Raw genomic sequence first — 12,277 nt, forward strand, 5'->3', positions numbered from 1 at the left:
TAGAGTAAATACTCCTTTTATTGCAAAAAAAATATAATTTTGACAAAATAAATCTTGATATTTATTATTTTTTGATAAAATAAACTTATAAATATTTGTTCTATTTAATAAAATAGTCTAATTATTTAAAATAATAGATTAATAATTAGGCCATTTTATCAAACCAAGTCAATATTTGAGATACCATTTTATCAAAAACAAATATGGAGATCTATTTTATGAAAACAAAATCTTTTTTTTTATTAGTTGGTTTGATATGCTTCGTTGGTTCGTTAATCACATATAGTTAGTTGTTAAACCTGTTTGCCATAATTAGCAACATATAACAGTACACATATAATGATATAATAATATCCTTTTTGTTTTTTCAACTGTTTCATATTTTCATCTTTCTCTATAATACCCTTCTCCCTCATGATTTCCAATTAGCATCTATGTCGCCCTTAACTCTTTCGAGCATTCCGTGATTCTACAACTTTAATAATTTCGGTTTAAAATTTGTAATACTAATGTCACTACCAGAACGAGGGAAAGATGAATCAAAATGGATTCTTGAGAGCATTGAGGTTGTTGATCCAATGGCGGATGTGCCATTAGAAGATCACGATGATAATAAAAAAAGTAACGTAAATGGAAGCCCAGAAAGCATGGTGGTGAAGTTTCCCAATGAGGCTTCATTGAGCAATAATGGTGACAATATAAGGCATAGGAATAATAATAATAATAATAATAATAATAATAATAATAATAATAATAATAATAATAATAATGGTGGTGGTGGCAGTGTCAAGATGGAGAGGGTTCAATCAGGTGCAGCTAGAGGGCTTAAGGGTTTACGGTTCCTTGATAGATCAGTAACAGGAAAGGAAAATGATGCATGGAAGTCTATTGGGAAGCGCTTTAATCAGAATGCTGTTGATGGGAAGATCTCTAAAGACAAATTCGGAACATGCATTGGTAATGTTAATATTAATTACTGTCTATGATCTTCTTCTTCCTCTTCACATATGTTAATACTGAAATTTGCGTTGCATAGGTATGGGGGCAGAATCAAAGGAGTTTGCAGGGGAGTTGTACGAGGCACTGGCGCGGCGAAGGAACATTTGTGCAGAAAATGGTGTAACTCTGGATGAACTCAGAGTATTCTGGGAGGACATGACTAATAAAGATCTTGAAGCAAGACTTCAAGTGTTCTTTGACATGTAAGTTTCCATTCATCTATCTATTTATCTATCAATTTAGGCATGTTACACTCCTAAGGTTTTGTTTGATTTATTTATTAGTTGATAAACCATAGCTTCCACAAAATGGGAAAGCAGCTTTTTTTTTCTTTTCATGTTGAAATGTAACTTAATTTGATTTTGTCAAAAATGTTATGTTAAAAAATGAGACATTTATGGAATGACAAGAAAGAAATTATTGTTACTTTTTTTTAGGTGTGACAAGAATGGGGATGGTAGGCTATCAGAAGAAGAGGTTAGAGAGGTGAGCACCAATAAGAGCAACTGAATTCTTGTTTTTCTTCTTTCTTACTCTTCCATTGTGTTAAACCGAATAATTGGAAGTATTATTTTCTGTGTAAAAGGTTATATTATTGAGCGCGGCCGCAAATAAACTAGGAAATCTCAAACAACATGCTTCTACTTACGCAGCTTTGATCATGGAAGAGCTTGACCCTGATCAAAATGGATATATAGAGGTTAGAAAAAAACAACAATAATTTTGCAAAATATATGATTACATTTTTAGATAAAGAATAATATTTAACATCCTCCTAAGTTTCTTTGTTTGAACAGATGTGGCAGCTAGAAACTCTGCTAAGAGAAATGGCCAGTGCTGAAGAAGGCACAGGTGTGAAATGTAATACTAAAAATCAAGAATTGACTAAAGCTATGATTCCAAGCATGTATAGAACTCCTCTTAGAAAGTTCTTCAATAAAACAAGAGAATTCGTACTAGACAAATGGAAAAAGATATGGGTTATCTCACTTTGGATAGCAATAAACATTGCTCTTTACAGTTGGAAGTTTATGCAGTACAGAGACACAAGAGAATTCAAAGTCATGGGATACTGTCTCTGCTCTGCAAAGGGTGCTGCTGAGACTCTGAAGTTCAACATGGCTCTCATTGTTCTTACAATGTGCAGAAACACTCTTACTAGGCTAAGAGGAACATTTCTTAACCGAATCATCCCTTTTGATGATAACATAAACTTCCATAAGATGATCGCTGTCGGGGTAGTCATTGGGACTGTGGTTCATGTAGGGATGCATGTTACTTGTGATTTTCCAAGAATACAATCTTGTCCGAAAAGGAAGTTTATGTCGATTCTTGGGCCTAATTTCAACTATAAGCAGCCTACCTACCTAGAAATTGTTCTTAGTATTCCTGGCACAACAGGAATTGCTATGGTTTTGATTATGGCATTTGTTTTCACTCTAGCAACACATTATTTCAGAAGAAGTATTGTGAAGTTACCTTCTCCTCTGCATCGTTTGGCCGGTTTCAACGCATTCTGGTACGCGCATCATTTGCTTATCGGTGTTTATGTGCTTCTCGTCATACATGGCTACTATCTTTTTCTCACCAAAGATTGGCGCAAGAAAACTGTATGTCTGGCTCCAACATTCTTACATTCAATATTTTTATTATAAGTTCAAAAATTTCCTAAAACTTTCTCTAAATGTAAACTTGCAACTTGTCATGAGTTTGTACTTAATTTATTGCCTAATGCTTGAAACATACGTCATTCAGATTATTCTCCTCTGTAACATGGCATTTTGATGGTTCAAAATTTGGAAAAAAAATTATCAAATCAATTGAAACTGACCTACCTTTTTATCATTGCAGACTTGGATGTACCTTGTTGTTCCCCTAATTCTCTATTCTACTGAGAGACTGCATCCATTTGTTAACCGTGAAGATCATCGCGTTAGCGTGATTAAGGTCTATGTTAGCAACTTGTTCTTTCTAGTTTTACATGGTGAAGCAAGACACTAACATTATTAATAGTTGGGAATAATTTTCAGGCAATATTATACACAGGAAATGTTCTAGCACTGTACATGACTAAACCTGCAGGATTCAAGTATAAAAGTGGAATGTACCTTTTTATCAAATGCAAAGATATATCCAAGTTTGAATGGTAATTACTATCAGAATAGTTGCTTTCGGTTAAAATATCACTTGAATTAGAAAAAAAAAATGAACATTCTTTTCTTTGTTACAGGCATCCTTTCTCCATCACCTCTGCGCCCGGAGATGATTACTTGAGTGTCCATATTAGAACCCTCGGAGACTGGACGACCGAGCTTAGAAAACGATTCGAGCAGGTGATTTTATGTGTGAATTGCAAACTCAAAGATGTGAATTCATTTAATTGAAGATCAACAGAAATGAATTCAATTTTGATAAAGTGTTAGTGTAAAACTAGTCTCCAGTGGAATGTAAAACTTTGTTGAGCATGTAGTTTGATCAAGTTTTTGGAATGCAGGTTTGTGGGCCTCAGAATGTAGAAACAAGACCAGGAGCACTTCAGAGAATGCAAACTAGGGTAACTTCAGGCAAAGACCCATCACAAGCAGGGTGAATAATACAAAACTCTATCTAGGGTCAGAAGCGTGTGTTTAGTTTGCGTTTTATTTTTTATTTTCATTTTCAGTGTTTTCTGTTTTTAAATTTTAGAAAGAAAAAAGTGAAAACAATAAAATTTTGTTTTTTATTTTCACCTTCTATTTTTATTTTTTTTTGTCACAAAATTAAAAAAAAACTGAAAATATTAAAAATAAAAATAAAAAATAAAAATGCAAACCAAATCCAACCTAACCTTTTCAACAATGAAATATAATATTCCCATTTGTTTTTCCTTCTTTTCTTTCTGTTTCTTGAAATAGTTATCCAAAGATACTCATTAAAGGACCATATGGAGCCCCAGCACAAAACTATAAGAACTATGATGTTCTCTTGCTAATAGGTCTTGGAATTGGTGCCACACCAATGATCAGTATTCTCAAAGATATCTTGAGCCACATGAAAGGAGGAAACCTTGAACAGGTAATATAAGTCACACAAGTTACAAATTGAAAATTAAAATTCAAACCTAACAGGTCCTTACTTTTCTTTGTTTGGGAAAATAACTATATCTTAACGGTGACCATTATTGGCGTTTATACCGTAGGGAAGCACCCATGGTAATAATTCCTTAGAGGAAGGAAAGAAATGTCCTAATAGAGCATATTTCTATTGGGTAACAAGAGAGCAAGCTTCATTTGAATGGTTTAAAGGTGTTATGGATGATGTTGCAGAATATGATCAAGATGTGAGATTCACAACTAAACTTTTTATTTAGTTATTTTTCTTTATCTAAAAAATTTTGTTATATTTACCTTTCCCATATTATTGTTGCTTCTCTATGCACTCAGAATTGCAAAGAGAAATATTAGGAGCCAATATTTTTTATTAATATTAGTCAATATTTTAGCTAATACTTTATTTTTTTACTTTAAGAATTTAAAATTTAATATTTAGAAATTAATAAAATTTAGTTTTTAGTATTTAGAGTTGGCAAAATATTGCTAATGTAACATTCCTCCCATTTACATATATTTAAAACCAACTTCGCACATTATTCTAAGTAAAATGAATTCGTTTAACCTTTTTCTTATACAAAATTTCATATATATTAAACTATTCTCATGTCTAAATGATTCAGGGTATTATCGAAATGCACAACTACTTAACTAGTGTCTATGCCGAAGGTGATGCTAGATCTGCACTTATTGGCATGATTCAGAAGCTACAACACGCTAAAAATGGACTTGACGTGGTTTCAGAAAGCCGGGTAAAATTGGTTTAGCATGCATTTTAAGGGATGCATAATTAGCAAAATATTTTTAATTTCTGAAAATGGTATTTTGAGATAAATTCGTAAATATATTTTGTGAACTGCACACTTTTCATAAACCTTTTTTAGCATTATTATGCTTTACATTCGACTAATAAATTTATCATGTTACTATATATGCCAGATACGGACTCATTTTGCAAGACCCAACTGGAAAAAAGTCTTTACTGATTTAACGAGTCAACATGAAAATAGTAGAATAGGTATGAAAGTTACTCAGAATTTGGCAAAAAGAATATAAATTAATATACTTTTGCAATGATAGAAATGAAAAATATGTATGCTCTTTCCATATTGATACAGGTGTATTTTACTGTGGAAGTCCTAGTCTTACACCAACATTGAGGAACCTTTGTAAAGAGTTTAGCCTAAACTCATCCACGCGCTTCGCTTTTCACAAGGAAAATTTTTAAAGGACCCACCCATTTCACAAAAAAAAAGAGGGTGAAAGAAACAGAAAAAATGCAATAGAATGTAATTATTTTAGTTACCATACTGTAAGAGAATTTGGATATAAATTTCTTGAATGTAGTTAGATTTTTTAGTTGTTGTATGTTGTAGATCATCTTTCCTTTCTTCTTCTCTTCATTTTGCAAAAGCTTTTATAAGTTCAAAACTTGGTGGAATCATCTATGAGAATCTATAATTAAAAGAAAATAATAGGAGGCAAAGCTTGAAGCTACTGTAGAAAGCATGCCCAAGGAACAGACCAGAAGACCGTTTGGGTGGGATGGCTACAATCATTTTTGACAAACTAGGATAGCCTGTAATTCCTATGATAGGACAATGTTTTCTAGATATTTCTCAATTCCCCCAAACGTTGATGGCAGCTATTGTACTATACTTAAGCCAATTTTCTGCATGAATTAAAGGAAGCAGAGTTTTCACCTTTTTTTATCTTAATATTTGATTGCGGCGTGTGATACACCTAGGGGTGGCAATATGTATCCTACCCGCGGGTACCCAACCCGATTTCATCCGGTCGGGTAAGGTTGTCAACCCGATCCGCAGCGGGTAGGGTAGGGTGTGGGTTGGATAGGGTGCGGGTTGAGTTTCAACCCTATCCGACCAACCCGCACCCTATATACGTATATATTATATATTTATATAAAAATATGTTTCAAGTGGATGTTGAACTAAAAATCTCTCACTAAATGCAAAAAATCATTAGCCACTAAAAGAAGATTATTAATTGATAATTTAATATTTTTGTACATAAAAGTTAGTTCTATTTTAAATTATTATCAAGTTATATAATAATGTTGCATTTTTTTTGTAACCCACGGGTAGGGTCGGGTACCCGAGGCGGTTAAGAACGGGTAGGGTTAGGGTTGGGATATTCTCAACCCGCAGGTAGGGTAGGGTTGAGTTTATATGAAATTCTCAACCCGCGGGTAGGGTTAGGGTTGGCTCCAAACCCTACCCTACCCTACCTATTGCCACCCCTAGATACACCCTATTATTGAGCTGAACGAAGTTTTACATATATTTGGGGCATCCTAATTTGCAGTAATAATAATATAGAGGGCGATTGCTGATAATATGCAGGAGGCGTATTGTGTGCATGCTTGATATATGTTGTTCCTCTGTAGGTACTTGAAGTGGTCATTCTTCTCTGTTAGAGTATAATTAGGAGTAATTAGGATTAGTTAGTATCATCTACATTTAGCATATTTGTGAATTTATTGTAGAATTTTGTATTTTTATTGTTTTAATTCTTTTAGTACTTATATATACCTTTGTACATTGTATCTTTGACAACAATCTGAATAATACACTCTTCAAATTACTCTCATATTTCTAGTATGGTATCAAGACCACAGGTTCTTTTTTTTTTCATGAAAATTCATTCATAACTCCTTTATTTTTCTTTTCTGGTAGTGTTTTTTCGTCCTCATTTTTCGATCTTTTCTCGACGTTTTGGTTCGTCACCGCCGCCACCAGTTTATATATGTTGTTCCTCTGCAGGTATGTGAAGCTGTCATTTCTCTCTGTTAGAATATAATTAGAAGTAATTAGGATTAGATAGTATTATCTATATTTATATAGCATATCTAGGGAAATTTACTTTAATACGTATTCGAATCCCATGTTGGATCCTCTCTACTTGCGTTCATCACCGCCTGTCACTATTCGATTATCACTGCTCTTGTTTTTGGTGAGATTCTCATTTTTGGCATTCTTCTGCAGGTGCTGATGATTCTACCGTTTTTTTTGTTTTATTTTAGCACCATTTTGTGTTTTGAATCTTAATTTTTAGTTAAACTTGTAGCTGTGCGCATTAATTTTAAACTTGTGAGCATGTATTCCTACCTATTTCTTCAGAATTAGCTGTGATATCATGTCCTGCATGTTGATGCTATGATCCTATGAGGACTGATTTACAGTTGATGCATACTATGCCTTAGTTGATTTTTAGATAATAGAGGTACACTATTAACACCAAATTTTAATATATTAAAATTTCTTTATTCTTAAATGGGTCGATCTACTGTAAAGATGCATCTTTGTACAGATTTATAGATTCTTGTTTTTATTGAATCTGCTGTGGACACGTGTTGTCTGTGTATGGCTGAAAGCAGGTAGCTCTCAGGAAGCTGGGGAGGCTCATTCAAGGGCTTGGTGAGCCGCCTGTATAGCACCATTCAGAATGGGATTCTAGTTGTAGAGTGTCCCTTTAGTGGCGTTGTTGGGCCTTCAGGTTTGTTCCCAAAAAGAGTTGGGGTAACCAAGGGAGTTGTTGCTGTGGGTGGGTTAGTCTTTCCCTGTCATTTGGAAAAACCCTAGGAGCATTCACCAAGATAGCCGCTGCGGGTCTCGTGACTTTCCCTGTCTTCGGTGCTTGGCTTCCTCGTCTGTTCAGGCTGCTCCCTCCCGGTCAAAGACCTCTCCACGGACGCCATTCTCCAAAGCATGCGTGGTACCCAAGAATCGGTGGAAACGAAGGAGCGGTGGTGATCACAGACGCGATGCCTCTGAGGTGCGGTTGTCATGTAGTCAGTGTTGTTGCTCGTCATCCACGGTGCTTGTCAGTCGAAGGTAGGAGCTGGTCTGCCCAGTGAAAGATCAGCTTTGAGTGCGGGTCTTGAAACACTATCAGGTTAGGTTGAATCTGAGCATTACGTCTGAAGCTTGTTTTGTGAAATTGTATATTCTGGTATTGGCATGTAGGTGAAAATTTGAAATGCCGCTGATGTTATGGTTAAAGGATTAGGGTAGTTGGTAAAAGAGTAAGTTAAATTAGATCATTCTTAGCATTCGACGAAGTTTGGTATGAAAAAATTGGTAGATTCTTTAGAAATAGTTTATAGTGAAAAATTAGTAAGTTCAATGTATTGTGGGTTTGGGAAATTGTTAATGCAACGGGTACTGCTAGCAATCTAGGCAACATAATGTATACATGGCTATTGAGAGGTCAGTTCCTGTTACCGCCCCATAGGTAGTTGTCGTGGTTTAGTAATAAGTTTGATGGCTCGGATTTTTGCTAGGGTGATTTTGTGAGACCGACATTTGGATGTACCCTTATCATAAAGTAGTTTATTTTTTCCGAATGAAATGTTGTTTACCTGTTTGCGGATAAATATGGGTGCTGTTGTGAAATTAAGGAGTTGTATCAATCTACTAAGGAAGGCCACCTTTATAAACACTAGAGAAATCGACATGGTTATTTCAATGTTTTGTTTCGTAGCGGGAAATCATGGACTATATCACGAAAAGATAGTTGTAACCGATTTCTTATCAGATCTTGATATGTTTTTGATATTATATGATCGGTTGCTATTTTTTGGTTTTTTTAATTCGCGGCGATAAAATTTGGATAGGATTTTTATCCTTTTGGCTACAATTCTGTCGGCAACCTTGCTAAACTTATAGTGCCGGGTAGGTTATTATTTTTTTCCACATTTAACTTATTTAAGATGCATTAAAGCTGGTGAGGTGTGTTTAGACCCATTGGTTTTGCTTATTTGTGGAGTAAGATATAGTCCCTATATGATAGCTTTGGTTGATGTTTTGACTGTACCAACGGCGTGGTTGTGAGCATGATTTGTCTGTTTTGTATGTGATTAGGCTAGAAGGTTACCAAGTTGTTTCCAATGGATTTCACTCGTTCGACAGTTAGGAGTGCCTCCGATGATAGTTGTGGAGATTATTATCCGAGTGGTGATACATACGACGATGAGGAGAACCTCGAATGCAGTACAGGTGGCGCTAGCGGGGAAACTAGTGAAGGTGGTGCCGATGATGGTGATGGGTCGGGTGATGCAGATGATGTGGCAGAGGGTTGTCTCCGCCGGCCAGTCGCTGCGAAGGACTTCTTGGGAAAAGAGTTTGCAACTGAGGAGGATGCTTACACTGCCTACAAGGAATTCGCTAAATTAAGGGGTTTTGGAGTTCGGAAGGGAGATGTAGCTCGTGTGAATGGGGTGTTGATTAGGAGAGACTTTTTCTGTCATTGACAAGGTACAAGACATCCAAAGCACTACGACCGTCCTGAGCAAATAAAGGAGGAGAGGTTGGAGAGTCACACAGACTGCAAGGCAAAGTTGAAGATTTACTATGATATGTAGCATAGTGCGTGGAGGGTCAGGACCATCGTGGACGAACACAACCACGAGCTTGCCCCACCAGTGTTTGCACGTCTCCTTCCTAGTCATCGGAAGATGAGTGAGGGTGAAAAGGCACAGGTGGATAGTTTGAAGCAGTTTGGGATCGCCACGTCGAAAATAATGGCTTACATGGCGGAGCAATCTGGTGGGTATGGCATGCTCCGATTTACCAAATGGGATGTGTATAATTATGTTCACAGGCAAAGGGTCGCGCGAATACTTGACGGCGACGCTGCGGCAACTATCAGTTATTTGGAGGGAAAGGCAAATGCTGACATGAGGAGCGTGGCCCGATACACACGAACCCCAGACAATCGTTTGGGCAGCCTATTTTGGGCTGACGATGAGATGATGATGGATTATCAGCTATTTGGTGACGTCTTGGCTTTCGATTCGACGTACCGATCTAACAAGTACAAGAAACCACTGGTGGTTTTCTCCGGATCAAATTACCACAAACAGACAACTATATTTGGGTTCGCGTTGTTGGAGGATGAGGAGGTCCGCACTTATAGGTGGGTGTTGCTAAACCTGCTAGATGTAATGGCACAGAAGAAGCCGTGTGTAGTGGTGACGGATGGGGACAAGGTGATGCGCACTGCAATTGCGGAGGTGATGCCGACGGCGACACATAGACTCTGTGGTTGGCACTTGGAGAAGAATTGCGTCCAACGGGTGAAAGAAGCAGAATTTCGCAAGGTGTTTAGGAATGCCATTTATGCAAACTTTGAAATCAGGGAGTTTGAGGAGTATTGGAAGGCATCCATGCATGGAGTCGCTTGGCATAGATGATAACAATTGGGTTAAGTCCACGTATGAATGCAGAGCAAGTTGGGCAATGGGGCACCTTAGGGGAACCTTTTGTGCGGGTTACAGAACGACCTCAAGATGTGAAGGGATCAATGCTTTCATTAAGGGCTTCCTTAAATCGATCGACAGCATTTTGGAACTTGTGCATAGTTTAGATCGTGTTGTAAAGGACTATCGGAATAATGAAGTAACAGCTCAATTCTACTCCACGTACTATAGTCCGGTGCTGACCACTGGCCTTGATTCGATCGAGCGGTCTGCATCGAAGTTGTATACAAGAGCAGTGTTTAGAGAAGTGAAGAAACAAATTAAGGGTGTGTAGTGCACGGAATTGTGATCACACTTTTCACAACTCCTGTACAATTAACCAGCAAGTGCACTGGGTCGTCCAAGTAATAAAACCTTACACGAGTAAGTGTCGATCCCACGGAGATTGCCGGCTTGAAGCAAGCTATGGTCATCCTGTAAATCTTAGTCAGGCGGATTCAATTGGTTATGAGTTTTGATAATTGAAAGATAAATAAAACATAAATTAAAATAAAGATACTTATGTAATTCATTGGTGGGAATTTCAGATAAGCGTTTGGAGATGCTTTGTTGCTTCTGAACCTTTACTTTCCTATTGTCTTCATCCAATCATGCATGCTCCCTTCCATGGCAAGCTGTATGTTGGTGGATCACCGTTGTCAATGGCTACCATCCGTCCTCTCAGTGAAAATGGTCCAGCTACAGTTTCTGTACGGCTAATCAACTGTCGGATTTCTCGTCTCGGATGAAAAATACCAGGCACAGCTACTGCACGGCTAATCATCTGTCGGTTCTCACTTGTGTCGGAATAGGATCTCTTTATCCTTTTTCACACTGTCACTGCACCCAACATTCGTGAGTTTGAAGCTCGTCACAGTCATCCCGTCCCAGATCCTACTCAGAATATCACAGACAAGGTTTAGAATTTTTGGATCTCAGGAATGCTGTCAATTGGTTCTAGCCTCTACCACGAAGGTTCTAATCTCACGGATTCGAATGCTCTATTGTCAGGAGAGACAAGTCAGATCTGTGGATCAGAGACCCACGAGACTATACTCCAGCTGTCGTCCAATGACTACGTTGAACATCATGTAGATCGCTTGTGGTTGTCAGGCACGCGGATCTTGGCTAAGCGAGTAACGAAGATAGTGGATGATTGTCACAGATCACCCCTTCATTTTGACTTAACTGAATTAAGTACGAGAGTATATCTTGGAAAAGAAGTAAGCGTGAATTGGAAGAGAAACAATAGTACTTGCATTAATTCATGAAGAACAGCAGAGCTCCGCACCTTAATCTATGAGGTGTAGAAACTCCACCATTGGAAAATACATAAGGGAAAAAGGTCTAGGTATGGCCGAATAGCCAGCCTCCCCAAATATGAAAAATCGCATAAAAGTATCTATTCATACCCTGGGTCAACCATGTCCGACCCGGGATGTTTAGCGACAAGCCGACCGACCTCTTCAGCTCAGACTATTCGACCTCTTCTCAAAGAGCTCGGCCAATATCCGACCTCTTCTCAAAGAGCTCGGCCAATATTCGACCTCTTCTCAAAGAGCTCGGCCAATGCCCGACCTCTTCTCAAAGAGCTCAGCCAAATCGCCAAAGGAGCCCAAAGCAGGCCCAAAATGAAGGAACACAGCCCAATCTAAAGGCAGCCAAAGCCCAGAAAGATAAAGGCGGTTCTCCTAAAGATAAGATGACTTCACTCAAAGATAAGATAAGATAAGATAAGATAACTATCTTATCTCCAGAGAGGTCACTCCTCACCATTATAAATACGCTGGAGCACCCAGGTATAACTCATACTCTGATTCTACTCAATACCTGTTTAATACCCTTGCTAACTTAAGCATCGGAGTCCCTTGCAGGTACCCCCCACCCTCCGGGGACGAAGGATCAGCATCATCACCAAGTCCAACGAGTC

At 37.7% G+C, this 12,277-nt stretch overlaps 2 protein-coding genes across 2 annotated transcripts; both read left to right on the plus strand.

Moving 5' to 3' along the window:
* Positions 1–509: 509 nt before the first annotated feature.
* LOC130972891 (putative respiratory burst oxidase homolog protein H) lies at positions 510–5,326 on the plus strand. The gene is made up of 14 exons (XM_057897224.1): positions 510–957; positions 1,037–1,202; positions 1,437–1,485; positions 1,586–1,699; positions 1,797–2,609; positions 2,851–2,946; positions 3,030–3,145; positions 3,230–3,332; positions 3,494–3,585; positions 3,894–4,053; positions 4,178–4,318; positions 4,712–4,840; positions 5,028–5,106; positions 5,207–5,326. The coding sequence occupies exons 1-14, from the start codon at positions 510–512 to the stop codon at positions 5,314–5,316; spliced, it is 2,616 nt and encodes an 871-aa protein (XP_057753207.1). The 3' UTR covers positions 5,317–5,326.
* Positions 5,327–8,997: 3,671 nt separating this feature from the next.
* LOC130975154 (protein FAR1-RELATED SEQUENCE 5-like) lies at positions 8,998–10,302 on the plus strand. Its single transcript, XM_057899979.1, has 2 exons — positions 8,998–9,327; positions 9,472–10,302. Exons 1-2 carry the CDS (start codon positions 8,998–9,000, stop codon positions 10,300–10,302), a joined length of 1,161 nt encoding a protein of 386 aa, XP_057755962.1.
* The last annotated feature ends 1,975 nt before the right edge of the window (positions 10,303–12,277 follow it).

The sequence above is a fragment of the Arachis stenosperma genome, chromosome 4 (assembly GCF_014773155.1).
Source record: "Arachis stenosperma cultivar V10309 chromosome 4, arast.V10309.gnm1.PFL2, whole genome shotgun sequence".
NCBI lineage: Eukaryota > Viridiplantae > Streptophyta > Magnoliopsida > Fabales > Fabaceae > Arachis > Arachis stenosperma.

Coding starts and splice junctions, on each gene's coding strand:
- LOC130972891 (XM_057897224.1), top strand. CDS start 510: ATGTCACTACCAGAACGAGGGAAAGATGAATCAAAATGGATTCTTGAG. Junction 3,146..3,229: donor GATATATCCAAGTTTGAATG/GTAATTACTATC, acceptor TCTTTGTTACAG/GCATCCTTTCTCCATCACCT. Junction 4,319..4,711: donor TTGCAGAATATGATCAAGAT/GTGAGATTCACA, acceptor TAAATGATTCAG/GGTATTATCGAAATGCACAA.
- LOC130975154 (XM_057899979.1), top strand. CDS start 8,998: ATGGATTTCACTCGTTCGACAGTTAGGAGTGCCTCCGATGATAGTTGT. Junction 9,328..9,471: donor ATGTAGCTCGTGTGAATGGG/GTGTTGATTAGG, acceptor TATGATATGTAG/CATAGTGCGTGGAGGGTCAG.